Here is a 16485-nt window from a genome sequence, read left to right on the forward strand (position 1 = left end):
GCGGGGCTACCTGCAGTCAGCTGAGAACTGATGAAATCACCAATGTAGTGAATTCAGGGGGCAGCTGGGAATCGCCGCAGCCGGAACACGAACCCGGGTCTCCAGCACCACAGGTGACTATGTTAACCAGTCGACTAAAGGGTCCAACCCATTAGCCAAGGGCTAGCCACGAGCCTGATAGCCTCGTGGTCTCACCATCCCACTTCCAACACCAATGTAGCGAATTCGGGGGGCAGCCCGGGAACCGCCGCAGCCAGGACACGAACCCGGATCTCCTGCACCACGGCCGACAATGTTAACCAGTCGACTAAAGGCTCCGGCCCGTTAGTGATGAAATGTTTCCAAACGTTGAGTCCAGATGAACTGATTCAACTTTCTGGGATTTCTATAGCTTGATTATTGAGCATCCATCAGGACGGAATCAATGAAAAGTAGATGGAAAGAGGCGAGTTGGTCACAAATCACTGTTTTATCCCAAACGACACGAAATGTACAAAGTGGTGACAGTCGAGTTGAAAAATTTTCAATATGAGTCAAATTTTACTTGTACTGAAGATGCGATGACCTGCCGGCTGAAGCATGGCTATTCCCCGTCCTGGAGATCTTGTCAAGATGGAGGACAACCTTGTTGTTGCTGTACCTTTCCAAGGTTATTTGATAACATGAACTCATTCATGTTCTACCAGGATCTAAGTATGAAACAACAGGCATCGTAGAAGGTCAGCAAGGAAGTTTGACTCAAACACTCAAGTAAACTCTACTTGTTCACTTGGAAAATGTCGACATGTTGTTGCTATGCCAGCTGTAGCTCATTAACATGATGTTTACCAGCAAAGATGCTAATGTGTGAGTGTTGCCATGGTAATGTTCTCTCATCTTACATTAAAACAAACACACACACACACAAACCCAGAATTTGTTTTGATTAACTCTTGTCCCTCTTGGTCTCTCCTCTCAGCTTCGTAATCCATCAGATAAATTCATCTACGCCACAGTGAAGCAGAGTTCAGTGGACATCTACTTTAGACGGCAGGTGGAGTTGAGCACCATGTACCGTCACATGGAGAAACACAACTACGAGAGCGCTGCCGAGGCCATCCAGGCCGTCAGAGACAAGTAGGCATGAGGGCAGTGTTCCCTAATTAGTTTTCCCCAAGGGCCAAATCATGTCATGCATGCCAAGCCAAGGGCCAAATCATGTCATGCATGCCAAGCCAAGGGCCAAATCATGTCATGCATGCCAAGCCAAGGGCCAAAACATCCGGGGGGGGGGGGGTTTCATTGTGCCAGTAAAAGTTGTTTTATGTGCAGATGTTGTTGCTGCTGCTATTATTATTATTATTATTATTATTATTGTAGAATAGAATACTCTTTATAGTAGTAATTTTGTACATACTACATACAAATGAAATTTACTTTCTGCATGTAACCCATCCTAGCTGTGTCTCTAGGAGCAGTGGGCAGCCGCTGTACTGCACCTGGGGGCCAACTCCGGTTCTTCTTTCCAGTGCCTTGGTCAGGGGCACAGGCAGGATATAAACCCTAACATGCATGTCTTTTTGATGGTGGGAGGAAACCGGAGCACCTGGAGGAAACCCATCGCAGATGCGGGGAGAACATGCAAACTCCAAAGAAAGGACCTGGGACGGCCTGGGGTTCGAGCCCAGGACCTTCTTGTTGTGAGGCGACCGCACTAACCACTGCGCCACCGTGCCGCTCTTATTGTCATTATCATTATTATTATTATTATTATTATTATTATTATTATTATTAGTAGTAGTAGTAGTAGTAGTAGTAGTAGTAATAATTTAGGTCTGGGATTCATAAGTCCTGTATTGAGGGTCATACACAAAAAAATGCACTCTTGAAACAAAATAAATACAAAACCAACCATTTAATTGTGGACAAAGCTAAATGGGTGTTCATTCAGCAGTCAGTGAGAGAAGTGAGAGTGACGAGATGAGGCGGTTCTTCTGATGTCTGGCCTGGACTCTGCCATGGCAAGCCTGAGGCACTGGCCAAGATGTGCACTGGAGACTGTTTCTTTCCTGGTTCTTGATCGAGTTCATTGAAGAAGACGCTGACTCACATACATATGTACAAGGAGGGGAACATCATGAGTAGGAACATTGAAATAGCTCTCATGTATTTGAATCGAGCTTGGGGAACCACGTTGATCCAAAAGTCCCTCACCTCAACTTCTTCGTGGTGTGCTTTGACCAAATCAGATGTTCCCATCTCCAAGACCTCCACCTGAAGAGTTGCTTCATCTATAGAGGACACCAGCCTTTTGGCCTCTGCAGTCCACTGGCCGTCAGCCAGAATGGAGAATGGCTGTCTCAGGAAGAGGGGGATGTCACCTGAGAGTTTAGGGGAGCTTTCAAACCGTTCCTTGAAGTTTTCTGCCAGGCTCGTCATGAAATCCTTCATCGCTGGGCCCTCCCACAATTTGCTGTTCTCGTAATGAATCCGGAGATGTGGGAAGTGCAGCTTTCTCTCATGAATATTTCTCTCCAAGAGGTTCAGCTTTGACCAGAAAGCTTAAACCGCCTCGTACATGCCTGCAACAGTCTGGTTCTTGCCTTGTAATTGCAGATTAAGGAGCTTTAGAGGAGACATGATGTCACTCAAAAAAAAAAAGCATGTGGCATCACCTTATTGTCACTTAAAAACGTCTGATATTCTTGGGCTTTTTGGCTCCGCAGTCCGGATGAAAATTACACAGGCTTATCGTGCAGGTCGCACACCCTCTCCAACATACGGCCTTTGCTCAACCAGCAAACATCATGGGTTAATACTGCTGCCTGTACCCCTGACCAAGGCAATGGAAGGAAGAACTGGAGTTGGTCCCTGGGTGCTGCAGCAGCACACTGCTCCTACACAATAGGATGGGTTAAATGTAGAAAACAGATTTCATCATAACCTGTATAATGATTAAATAAAGTGGCTTTTGTTCTTCTTCTCGGCTTTAATAGCTCCCCAATCATTTTCTTGTTTTTCTCATCATGACTTAAAACTTCACCAACCATATATCAGTTGCACATTTTGTAATCAGCTCAGCATCAGTGAATGGCTTCTTAGCTTTAGCAAGGTTGCATGAAACATGCAGTGATGCAGCTGTTGCACTCTGTTGTGCCGATGTTGATTTACAGATGGTAGAAACGGAGTGCTTGTATGATGTTATCATATTCGTTATTTTTTGTTTGTAGTGATGTGATTTTGTAGGGTAGGTGGCATTAAAACTGGCAGCATGCATAGTGTTGAAGTGCCACTTGAGATCATCTGCTGTGCAGACAGCTACGGTCTGCATGTATATCAGGCATGTCGGTTTGGCATTGGCGTTGTCCGGTAAAATAAAACAAAATTGATCAGTCCAGTCAGATTTGGTCGACTTTGCGCTTTTTCGCACAGGCCATGTTCTTGGTTTAGGACAGTTATAGATTGTTTACATATGATGTCATGTCACTGTTGCTGTGGCGTGAACTACAGATGGAGGGCAAGAAATGATTTTCTACATAGGAAGCACTATCACAAACTTTCGAAATGCCTATGTTTGGCGTCATTAACTGAGAAACCACAAGGAGTTTTATTGAGTACCAAGAGTTGTTCATGAGGGGGGAAAATGCAAGACATTGACCAAAAAATGCCAGAGAAAATGGCTTGCAAACCTTGGTCTGCAGTTGGCAGGAGCAGAGTCAGAAAATAACTTATGTGGCTATGCTTATGTAGCTAACTGTTGGTCCGTAACATGGAACATTTACGATATGACATTTCAACTACACTTTGTGTTGTTTGTCTTGGCCTAAGACAAACCTTAGAAACTATAGTTGCGGGTTTTGATCTTAGTTTCCCTGTGTTGGGATCTGCAGAAGTGTGTTTTAGAAACTGACAGTTGCTGTCATTTCCCTTCGTTGGGCAGGGTAGGCTACAATTACATGTACATGCATCTTATACAAAAACAAAAGCAATTAATTTAGTGGTGTTTCACCGGGATTTTGAGAGTGGTTAATCCAGTAACATTAAGTAAACAACCGTAACGTTAACATTGAGAGGTGCCACGGCATTTACTGTTTGTTGCTAGGTTAATCCCCAGGACAATAAAAGACAAGCCACTCACCCTGGCAAAAACCAAATGACAGCGATTGTGGAGCACCTTGGTACCAAGGTCATGGACCCAACCGCGAACAAAAAAAAGTTGCATGCCTCCATACTTTTGTATGCTTCGTTTGTTTTCTTGAGTAGGATGATGTCTGGACAACAATGTAGTTACTGATATCTACTGCCTCAGGCAAATCTTTTAATTCAGTTGAAAAATCACTCCTGTTCATAACATAAGGATCACATCCAACATATCTTACTTTCTGTTTATACCTTGCTCTCATAATATCGTCAAAACTAGCACAGTTCGGGCTTTCCTCCATCACGTCCATTCTGCTTTTCACTTCCTGCCCTCCATCTGAATCTCGCGCGTCATCAGAATCACGTGACTGCAAACAAGCTATTGTCTGTTACAGTTGGTGAGTGGCTCTGTCTAGTCAAGGACCACAGAGAGCGTGGAGTAGGTCTTATGTCTACGGTCTCTATGGCACAGGTCAAGTGTATGGTGTGAGGGGTCAAAATGAAGTAGAGCAGCTCGCACTTTATTTCACATGTTATGACTGGTGCATTAGTGCTAATGGCTTGGCGCAAGGCAGACATTTGGCTCTCGCAGGCCGGACCTGGCCCACGGGCCCATTACTGGGGTTCAGGGCATTGGGGCATTCATGACTGCGGCATTTTAGCAGTCATCAACTACTCCCAAAAAAGTAGTCGAGTGGTTAATTATACACAGGAGATTTCTTTTTTTTTTCACCCAATGAAAATGATCAATTGACCTTTCGCAAAGTCCCGCCCCCCTTAGTTACTGTTGCTGTGCCCATCAAGCATTTCAGATCTAGCCAGGAAGTAGCTGGAAAACACCAAAACATGAAGGTAGAAATCAGCACATTGTGTGGGTAAAAGTAACAGTAATAACACGTTAGCTGTATTAGCTATCAATAATAGCTAGTAGCAAGCTTAGCTTGGAGCAGACAGGTATTTTTGTTGATTCTGGATGGATTAAGCTGGCCATGGGTTCTGCTATACTGCCAAATCTATTGCCGACATTGCGCTTCTTGCATTCTGGGTTTCGGGAAGGGAAAGAGAATTACACCCCCTCCAAACTTTTCACATATCTAGTATCCGATTTGCAGATCCCATAGGCACACTGTTTCAGCATTTTGTTGTGTGTTTGAAAGCTTGACGGACCGTTGCTAAGGTAGGATTGGACAAGCACCGTTCTGGGGCGGTACTTTGCGAAAGGTCAATTCCCATCAAAAAGGTCACAGATACAACTAGTAAACGGCTGACTAATGTAGGTGAGACCAGCATGGGATCAGATGAAATAGCAGTCCTCGATTGGCTCTGAGAGGCTGCTTACAAGTGAGCTTCAATCTAACCTTTAATTGAGTTATATTATTTTTGGTAAGTGTCTCTTTTTGTGCTCATGCATATTTGTTTATGATAGCGTCTTATTTCTTAAAATGCGCTTTTATTTTGAAAATCGATTATATTGTCTGAAGCTCATGTGCAGTGGTTGTGTGAAGCCAGAACGAGGAGAATCAAAGCTAAAAGGAAGTGGATAACAATAGTGACTACTGTAAACTACTAAAAAGACTCACTGGCCGATTGGCCAGGGGCTTGGCCCTTTTTAGTCAAGCGGTTAGCGATGTCGTCTTGTTGTGCAGTACACCTCGGATCGAATCCCGCAGCGGGCGGAAAACATGCTCGGTTACACTGGGAAAAAGGTTCGCAAAATACCGGCTGACAAAAATAATTGCCGTCAAACTGTTGGCAGTGTCGCGAAAGTACATTAGAGTGTATTTTCTATTGTTTGGTACCTGGCTGATAGGGGCACAAGCTCTTACTGTAGCATCAATCAGCCAGGGATGCTACAATGATTGAATATGGATCACCTCCCAAATGAGGATAACGGTATAAAATGCAGCTGCACAGCCAGCTGTGGCTTGTTTCCCACATTATAAGAAACGTTACGAGATGTGAATGAATCTTGCATAGCACAATTTAACTTACGTAAATGATTATCATAGATATTAAGCACGGTTAAGTGTGTATTTAGAATTGATTAAAGTAAAATCAAAGGCTTTTATGCTTCTCTACCGAAAAATTATGGATTGCTCCCTCCGGGTTGAGGATGAGTTGTTGCCTCAAGTGAAGGAGTTCAAGTATCTCGGGGTCTTGTTCACGAGTGAGGGTAGGATGGAGCGGGAGATTGGTGGATTGGTGCAGCATCAGCAGTAATGCGGACGTTGTACCGGACCGTTGTGGTGAAGAGGGAGCTGAGCCAGAAGGCAAAGCTCTCGATATACCAGTCAGTCTCCATTCCAACCCTCACCTATGGTCATGAGTTTTGGGTAGTGACTGAAAGGGTGAGACCGCAGATACAAGTGGCTGAAATGAGTTTCCTCCGTAGGGTATCTGGGCTCAGCCTTAGAGATAGGGTGAGGAGCTTGGACATCCGGAGGGAGCTCGGAGTAGAGCCACTGGGCTCCTTCGCATCGAAAGGAGACAGTTGAGGTGGTTCGGTATATGATTAGAATACCTCCTGGGCGGCCTTCCTTTGGAGGTTTACCGGGCACGGCCAACTGGGAGGAGACCCCAGGGTTGACCCAGAATTCGCTGGAGGCACTACATGTCCAATCTGGCCTGGGAATGCCTTGGGATCCCCCAGGAGGAGCTGGAGGGCATTGTAGGGTAGAGAGACGTCTAGAGTGCCCTACTTGCTTGCTGCCACTGCGACCCGTCCCTGGAGAAGCGGCTGAAGATGAATGAATGAAAAGGATTTTAGGAGGACACCACATGGTCTGTTTGTGTTTTCAACAGCTGCCGTCACTAAAATCACCAGTTAACATGGTCAATCATTAAATCGAAATACAGGGATAGCAGGAGTCTTTCCTTCTCTAAATACCTTAAATTGTTTATTTAGCATGGCATAACAGAAAATGATTGCTCCAACAAATCTATGTTGAAACCACAGCGCTCCCAGCTGCATATCTATTGTAGATGCATTGCCACTGCTTTATTAAGTCAAGTCAAGTCAATTTTATTTGTATAGCCCAATATCACAAATTATGAACGATTAATCTACAGCCATGGACAGTGTCGAATAGTGGTTTTGATAGTAGACTAGTTGACTATTCTGTGAAACCCCTAGTAGGAATACAGTTAGAAACCTACTGAAACTGTTTTTAATGTTTACATCAGGGTCGCGGGGATGTTTACATTCTGTCCCTGATATATTAAACCAGAAACTGAAAATCTCTCTTCTCTTCTCTTCTCTTCTCTTCTCTTCTCTTCTCTTCTCTTCTCTTCTCTTCTCTTCTCTTCTCTTCTCTTCTCTTCTCTCCTCTCCTCTCCTCCCCTCCCCTCCCCTCCCCTCCCCTCCCCTCCCCTCCCCTCCCCTCCCTATAGCAAACTCCATGCGTTCATCTGGGACAGTGCAGTCTTGGAGTTTGAGGCGTCTCAGAAGTGTGACCTGGTGACGACAGGAGAGCTGTTCTTCCGTTCTGGTTTTGGGATTGGGATGAGGAAGGATAGTCCCTGGAAACAGAACGTCTCTCTGGCTATTCTCAGGTACAGCTAATGCCCTCCGACTGTTGTCTCCTGTAGTTGACTACAGCCTCTGGTTCATCTCCAACTACTCTCATGTAGAACATGTCAAAGAAAAGCTGTACTGTGTTTCTAATGGCGACGTCTGCCAGCAGACAGCAGGTACTGAGTGCCGAAGGGACGACATAGTGAGATAAGTCAAATCAATTCAAATTTATTTGTATAGTCCAAAATCAGAAGGTAGTCCTGAAGGGCTTTACAATCAGTACAATATACAACAATATATAGCAATATACAGCAGTATACGGCATATGATACCCTCGATCCTTGGACCCTAGACCTGAACGAGGGAAAATGCCACAAGAAAAACCTTATCAGGGAAAAAAACATGACGGAAACCTCAGGAAGAGCAACAGAGGGATTCCTCTTCCAGGATGGACAAACATATATAGCTGTCAAATGCACAAAATACACAAAAATAACAGAATAATAATTTAACATCATAGATTACACACAGAGCGAGATAATGTAGAATACGTACAGTTAATGCATAACATTTAGCAAATTTAAATGTGCTGGGCAATAATCACAGGTGCACATAACTGGTGCACAGGTGCACATGCGTGGTCAAAATAAATGATGCACAGCAAATGATACGAAAAGAGGCACTTTTGCGTACCAGCAGTTTTGGGACACAATTACTGAAACAACAGGATTTTCTCCATATATCACTGGTAAGAAAGTCATTTTGACAAATGTGTCAATTTTTATTATCAGTTGTTAATCATGCAACTTTCAGCCTTCGCTCTTGATTAAGGGGATGCGGGGTTTTTTTCTACATTAGCAAGGTTAACTGTTAAATCTTGAGCTCCAGCAAATAGTTAGTTTACGTTACAGCTAGCTTAATGTTACATTATTTTCTCTGGTTTTCGGATTTTCGTCCAGTCATCAAAATGTCCAAGAAGCAAGCTACATTAAGTAATTACTTTGGTGCTGCACCACCTCCAAAGAAATGCCAGACTGAACCTGTACATAAAAAACATGTATTCACGGAGAAGTGGCTGCAGGAAGTAGCCCAGCTCCAAACAGATGACGACCACACAGAGATGTGGTGCAAAATATGCCATAAAAATCCCAATCTCGCGGATAAAAGCAGCACCTTTTATATAGGGACAAAAAATTTCAGTCATCCAACTTTTGAAAAGCACAAGAAGAGTAAAAAGTGCATGAACATAGTGAAACTATTGATAACAGGTGCAGCCAGGACCAGAAATCCACTCGCCCACTTGACAGGACAAACTGAATTCCGCTTCCAGTGTGGGAAGATGGCGGCAGGAATTCACGTTTGCAGCGGCCTCACCCAGTACCATCCATGCAATGTCTTTGTCCACGTCTGCGTCTAAGTTTGTCTTCGTTTGATGGCTGGGAGAGCTGGCGCTGGATCAGCTGGGAGAGCTTGGTCTGCTATGTCCTGTGGGCCAGGGACCGCGGCCCTGAGTGGGGCTGTGCCCGAAGAGGTAACACCGAGGGCGGTCTGACAGGATACAGAAGCGGGGCAGGATAAGCTAATTGCTAGCCCATGCAGACCGACAGTTCTGACAGTCATCCTGGCTGGCGTTTGTTCCCTTGGACAGTTTTTTTTTTTTTTTTAGATATGTGTGTTAGTTTGGATATATGTGTTGTTGTAGTTTTTTGATATGAGTTTGGGTCTTTGTGTTGCACTGCTGTGGGCTGGAGGAAATTATGTTTCGTTTCATTTCATGTGCACAAGTGCATAAAATGAAATGACAAAGTGTTTCTGATTCTGATTCTGAGTGAAGAACAGGTCAAGCACCGGGTAATATTTTTTTGTCGGCCTTTCACAAAGTGAAACATGCACGCCCGATGCCTTCATATGAGGAGGATATTGATTTTCTAGAGACTTGGCGTTCATGTTGGGGGTGCATATCATTCACGAGAAGGGGGACCCGCATCATGCAGAGCATCACACACACAATCAGTTTAGAATCGAGTGAAAAACTGAAGGCAGGTGAATTTTGGGGCGTGTTCTTTGATGGATCAGAAGACACAACACAAGTGGAGCAGGACATTGTGTACATTGTGTGTGTGTCTAGCTACGGAGAGTTTACCTCAGATTTTCTTGGATTAATTGATTTGGGTGTGAACCGAGCAGCACAGGACATAGTGAACGGACTGGAGCAGTTCTTCCATACTTGTGGTTTAGGGGCTCAGTGGAAGACGAAGTTGGTCTCGGTGTATACAGATGGAGCAGCAGTCAACGTTGGAGTTTACAATGGGGTTATTCCCAAATTGCGTCAGATGGTGGGGAATGGGGAGTCCCTTGTGCATATTCTGCGTACTGCCCACACCCTCAAGAACTACACAAAGTCAGCTGATCGCGTGGTACCATACTGTGAGACATTTAATCGCTCCGTTGTCAAGTTGCTGAGCTTTTATTTACAGAGAGGGGGCGCAAAAAGAACAGAACAGCTAAAGAAGATGTGTGATGAAGATGGCGTTGCCTTTGTGAAACTAGGAAAGTTTCACCACATCAGATGGTCTGCATGGAGGCGAGAGACTGTTGAAAATATGGAGGCTGTTACCTGCCATGTAAATTCAAGTGTCTACAGTGATGACAGTGACTTAAAACATACCTGCCGAGCGTTTTCAGTGTTTCCTAGCCAACATGCTGGACCCTGGAAACATGTTCCAGTTCACCTCCCTCAGGTTCCAGCAGTGTTTCCTAGCCAACATGCTGGACCCTAGAAACATGTTCCAGTTCACTGCCCTCAGGTTCCAGCAGTATTTCCTAGCCAACATGCTGGACCCTGGAAACATGTTCCAGTTCACCTCCCTCAGGTTCCAGCAGTGTTTCCTAGCCAACATGCTGGACCCTGGAAACATGTTCCAGTTCACCTCCCTCAGGTTCCAGCAGTGTTTCCTAGCCAACATGCTGGACCCTAGAAACATGTTCCAGTTCACTTCCCTCAGGTTCCAGCAGTGTTTCCTAGCCAACATGCTGGACCCTGGAAACATGTTCCAGTTCACCTCCATCAGGTTCCAGCAGTGTTTCCTAGCCAACATGCTGGACCCTGGAAACATGTTCCAGTTCACTTCCCTCAGGTTCCAGCAGTGTTTCCAAGCCAACATGCTGGACCCTGGAAACATGTTACAGTTCACCTCGCTCAGGTTCCAGCAGTGTTTCCTAGCCAACATGCTGGACCCTGGAAACATGTTACAGTTCACCTCCCTCAGGTTCCAGCAGTGTTTCCTAGCCAACATGCTGGACCCTGGAAACATGTTCCAGTTCACCTCCCTCAGGTTCCAGCAGTGTTTCCTAGCCAACATGCTGGACCCTGGAAACATGTTCCAGTTCACCTCCCTCAAGTTCCAGCAGTGTTTCCTAGCCAACATGCTGGACCCTGGAAACATGTTCCAGTTCACCTCCCTCAGGTTCCAGCAGTGTTTCCAAGCCAACATGCTGGACCCTGGAAACATGTTCCAGTTCACCTCCCTCAGGTTCCAACAGTGTTTCCTAGCCAACATGCTGGACCCTGGAAACATGTTCCAGTTCACCTCCCTCAGGTTCCAGCAGTGTTTCCAAGCCAACATGCTGGACCCTGGAAACATGTTCCAGTTCACCTCCCTCAAGTTCCAGCAGTGTTTCCAAGCCAACATGCTGGACCTTGGAAACATGTTCCAGTTCACTTCCCTCAGGTTCCAGCTGTGTGTCCTAGCCAACATACTGGACCCTGGAAACATGTTCCAGTTCACCTCCCTCAAGTTCCAGCAGTGTGTCCTAGCCAACATGCTGGACCCTGGAAACATGTTGCAGTTCACCTCCCTCAGGTTCCAGCAAGATAAACCGACTGTTGGTGAATGCAGAGATGTACTCATGGTAGCAGCTGGACAGCTGACACTACTGCTGGACAGTGAAGGCAAGTCCCAGAAAAAGACTGTTTCACATGCTGCTGCTGACAGGGACAAAGCTGATGTACTGAGAGGTCTAATTTATGAGTTTGAAAGCAGGTATGAATCCCTCAAGTCATGTGATCCATTTTTAATTTTTGATTCTTCAACTTGGCCTCAAGAAAAGCAAGACCTCCACAGTTTTGGCAACACAACACTTAGTAATGTCCTCCAGAAATATGAGGCCAGCTTGTCTGTTGACAAACCCTCCACTTTTAGAGAATGGATGTGTTTAAAGCAAGCAGGAGAATGTTTGGCAGCCTCCTCCGTGTATGACTTGATTAACACAGTGACCCTGACAGCAGGGTAAGTGGTTTGGATAATGGATGGATGGATGTTCCGCAAACAAGGCTGGTGGGTAAGGGAGATCGTGCCTTCGTGGTGTGGCAGCTCCAAAGCTTTGGAACAGCCTCCCGGCCTTGATCAAACGTTCCCCCTCCATTGACACTTTAAAGACAAAACTTGAGACATCCATGTTTTTAGTGGCCCTCGGTTGTCCCTTGTGGTTTTTGTATTTTAGTGTTTTAATATCTTATTTTTTATTTATTGATTTGATCTCATTTTATTTTGTTTCTGTTTTACAGTTCTGCACATATTTTGATATTGCCTTGTATCTTATCCTTGCCTTCCACTGCTGTTATTCATGCCTTTTTACTACCTTTTGTGCTTTTTACTACTGGTTTTATTCACTGTTGTTGTGCCTTTCATTATAACTCTACAGCACGCTGGCCACTTAAGTTATTTTAAATGTGCTGTATAAATAAAGTTGATTTGATTTGACTTTACAAACTAACTAGAATAAATTAAAGTCCTTTTTCTGGAGAAAATCAGAAATACTTCATTCATCCCCGAGGGGAAATTGGGTAAATGTGTCTTAATTCGAAGTGTTTGGTGGCATAAACTGGTTTAATGAATTGTGATGTTATTAATCCTGCACTCTGGGACATTTCAAACATGCCACCATTCATTTCTGTGGACATTTTTTCACAAAAAAAGTTAAATATTCCAAAAACTAAGCAAAACTTCACCAAAATTGAATCAGTCACCTGCTCACAAAATGAAGTGACTGACAGTCTATCCATCTATTTATGAGATGCTTTGCTTCCAGACACAAACCAGCTCTGTTGGGTCAGTTCTGTTTCTGCGTATTTGTAATGTTGTACTGCTGGACTGTCCGACCTCTTCATGGTCTTCCTGAGGTCACGGAGTGTGGTGTTCCTGTGTCTTCACAGCTCTCATGAGAATGGCTTCATGGAGGATCTGGACAAGACATGGGTTCGATACCAGGAGTGTGACTCCAGGAGCAACGCTCCCGCTACGCTCACTTTCGAGAACATGGCAGGTAGGAAAATCGCCTGAGATCTCCCACAATATTTCACTGACTGTCTCTATATCAGGGCTGTCCGGAATACCTTTTTCTGGGCTTTGAGTATTCTGCAGCAAGTATTTGAAGGTATTCGAAGCTTCACTACAGGGGGGCTTGACTTTTCGGGCATCTTGCCAAACTAGCTGTAAGTGACATCCTGTGACATTTTATTTGGCATAGAAGAGATGAGAGCTGTTACCTACCAACATGGGGATCACCGGTTTGAATCCCCGTGTTACTTCCAGCTTGGTTGCGCGCCCCTACAGACACCAATTGGCTGTGTCTGCAGGAGGGAAGCTAGATGCTGGTATGTGTCCTGGTCACTGCACTAGCGCCTCCTCTGGTCGGTCGGGGCGCCTGTTCGGGGGGAGGGGGAACTGGGGGGAATAGCGTGATTGTACCACGTGCTACGTCCCCCTGGTGAAACTCCTCACTGTCAGGTGAAAAGAAGCAGCTGGTGACTCCACATGTATCGGAGGAGGCATGTGGTAGTCTGCAGCCCTCCCCGGATCAGCAGAGGGGGTGGAGCAGAGACCGGGGCGGCTCGGAAAATAGGGTAATTGGCCAAGTACAATTGGGGAGAAAAGGGGGGAATATCCCCAAAAAAAAAAACCTAAAAAAATTTGTGGAATAATTAGGAAGACATTGACACAAAGAGGTTTGGGTTTTGCTTTTAGATTTTTAAGTTAATGGAACTTACCTTTGACCTCGCCATCCTCACCAGGTGTGTTCATGTTGGTTGCCGGTGGAATCGTTGCTGGTATCTTCCTCATATTCATCGAGATTGCATACAAACGACACAAAGACGCTCGCAGGAAACAGATGCAGCTTGCCTTTGCTGCCGTCAATGTGTGGAGGAAAAATCTCCAGGTACTCTAATCCTGTTCTACATTATTCTACTCTGTTCTCCTCTCTCCTGTTCTTCTCTGTTCTGATTTGTTCCACAGAGTCTTCAGAAACCTTTATTCTAACATGGAAGTGTGGCCTCAGGCATTTAATTTAAACAAGTAGGCAGGGCTTGCAGGTTCTTCATTTAAATATGGAGGTGGGGCCTTGGGCACTTAATTCAAATAAGGAGGCGGTGCTTACAGGTACTTTTAAAGTGCATATTAACTTCATTTTACCACATATTTAGTATCACTGTACATGGAGGATTTCCCCCGAAATTGATCACTACTGCTTCTCTCCTCCCCTCCTGCACCAGCATTCGTCTCCTCCAAATGACCTCCGGGTAGGAGATGAGTGGAGGAGACCAGTGGAAAAGACAAGTGGAGGTGTGTGAGGGGAGGAGAAGAGGAAGCAGTTATTAAAAACGTTTTCTGCTGGTGTGGCAGAGCACAGTTTGATCTTCTGTTCTCTATGTGGGCTACTGTTGTGTTTGTTTATTTGTTTTTTATTCAGGATGTTGTTTTTTAATCCGGTCTCAGTGAGAGATAAACTTCTTAACAAATGAAAGTTGAAACCAACACCAAGAACAAAACACAGAGTCTCACGATAAAAATCAGCGCTCATGGATGAATCATTTTCCTCCTCCTACACTGGTGAATTAATTTGCTTTTTGTGATTTATTCATAAACGGATTTGCCTCTTGCAGCGTTGTTTGTGTGAGATGTCAGAATTAAAATAAGACCGTCCCATATAACACCACCTCTTACACCACTGGGCCCAATAAGCCCATGATGAGACGGAGACAGAACGTTTTGAATTAGTCCCTATCATCCTAAAAATCAGGGGCTGTAGTAAGTCACAGCCAAATAAAGCATCCTATGTAAAGTAATGAAAAATTATAAGCACACCCTTTCTGCTGAATCAAACAACATCATTTCTAAAAGTGTCTAAAAGTGGGCAGAGAAAGCATATGACAGGGTGCCGAGAGAGGAGGTGTGGTATTGTATGCGGAAGTCGGGAGTTGCAGAGAAGTATGTAGGATATGTATGAGGGAAGTGGGACAGTGGTGAGGTGTGTGGTTGGAATGACAGATGGGTTCAAGGTGGAGGTGGGATTACATCAAGGATCGCTCTGAGCCCTTTTTTGTTTGCAATGGTGATGGACAGGTTGACGGACAAGATCAGGCAGGAGTCTCCGTGGACTATGATGTTTGTAGATGACGCTGTGATCTGTAGTGAGAGTAAGGTGCAGGTTGAGCAGAGCCTGGAGAGGTGGAGGTATGCACTGGAGAGAAGAGGGATGAAAGTCAGTAGGAGCAAGACGGAATACCTATGCGTGAATGAGAGGGAGGACAGTGGAATGATGAGGATGCAAGGAGTAGAGGCGATGAAGGCATATGAGTTTAAATACTTGGGGTCAACTGTCGAAAGTAATGGGGAGTGCAGAAGAGAGGTGGAGAAGAGAGTGCAGGCAGGGTGGAGTGAGTGGAGAAGAGTGTCAGGAGTGATGTGTGACAGAAGGGTACCAGCAAGAGTTAAAGGGAAGGTTCACAAGATGGTAGTGAGACCAGCTATGTTGTATGGTTTGGAGACAGTGGCACTGATGAAAAGACAGGAGGTGGAGCTGGAGGTGGCAGAGTTGAAGATGATAAGATTTCCACTGGGAGTAATGAAGAAGGACAGGATTAGGAACCAGTATATTAGAGGGACAGCTCAGGTTGGAAGGTTTGAAGACAAAGCAAGAGAGACAAGATTGAGATGGTTTGGACAAGTGTGGAGGAGAGATGCTGGGTGGGTATATTGGGAGAAGGATGCTGAATATGGAGCTGTCAGGGAAGAGGGAAAGAGAAAGGTCAAAGAGGAGGTTTGTGGATGATATGAGAGAGGACATGCAGGTAGGTGGCTGGTGTGACAGAGAAAGATGCAGAGGACGGGAAGAGATGGAAACAGGTGATCTGCTGTGGCGCCCCCTAATGGGAGCAGCCGAAAGTAGTGGTAGTAGAATGCTGGACTTTTTTTGTCCTCATTGGGCAAAAATTCCATAATTTTAGATAGATGGATAGATAACTATTAGTTCTTTCAGAGATTTGTGGTGTGTCATGCAGCAGTCGTCAGACAAATAGACAACTACAATACCAAAAATAACTTCGACAGCAGGACCAACAACAAACAGCAGAAGTACACCTCAACATTATCACAGACCTATACACAGCATAGCACCAAAGTGCTTTACATATTAGAAGGTGCAGCATCCTCACACACACACACACACACACACACACACACACACAGACACACAGGTTCAGTTGATTTTATTTTTTTGTTTCACAGTTTGTTCAGCAATTCAATACTGGTAGATATGAATGATCTCCGGGCCGAGTTGGTTCGGAAGGATGGCATCCTATACTGTCTGCCTGATGGTGACATCTCATATACGTTAAATAGGGGATTTGATGCATCTCTAATAACCGCCTACCCTTTCCTCACCAGTTGGGACTCACAGGTCATCGTCATGCAAATGTGCTGTTGTCCAGCAAACTTACTGGACAAATGGACTGTCTTATGCAGTTTTTTTTTTATTATTCACTGACAATTAAATATACCAGGCAATAGAAC

At 44.9% G+C, this 16485-nt stretch overlaps 1 protein-coding gene across 2 annotated transcripts in view; it reads left to right on the top strand.

The window, feature by feature from the left end:
* grin1b (glutamate receptor, ionotropic, N-methyl D-aspartate 1b) overlaps positions 1-16485 on the top strand; it is a 90059-nt gene that overhangs the window by 65253 nt on the left and 8321 nt on the right. For both annotated transcript variants that reach the window (XM_056283673.1, XM_056283681.1), the window contains 4 exons: positions 959-1116; positions 7510-7671; positions 12849-12958; positions 13707-13852. In XM_056283673.1, coding sequence (XP_056139648.1) covers positions 959-1116; positions 7510-7671; positions 12849-12958; positions 13707-13852 — 576 coding nt within the window. The remainder of the gene's footprint in view (positions 1-958; positions 1117-7509; positions 7672-12848; positions 12959-13706; positions 13853-16485) is intronic.

The sequence above is a fragment of the Lampris incognitus genome, chromosome 1 (assembly GCF_029633865.1).
Source record: "Lampris incognitus isolate fLamInc1 chromosome 1, fLamInc1.hap2, whole genome shotgun sequence".
In the NCBI taxonomy this organism is placed as follows: domain Eukaryota; kingdom Metazoa; phylum Chordata; class Actinopteri; order Lampriformes; family Lampridae; genus Lampris; species Lampris incognitus.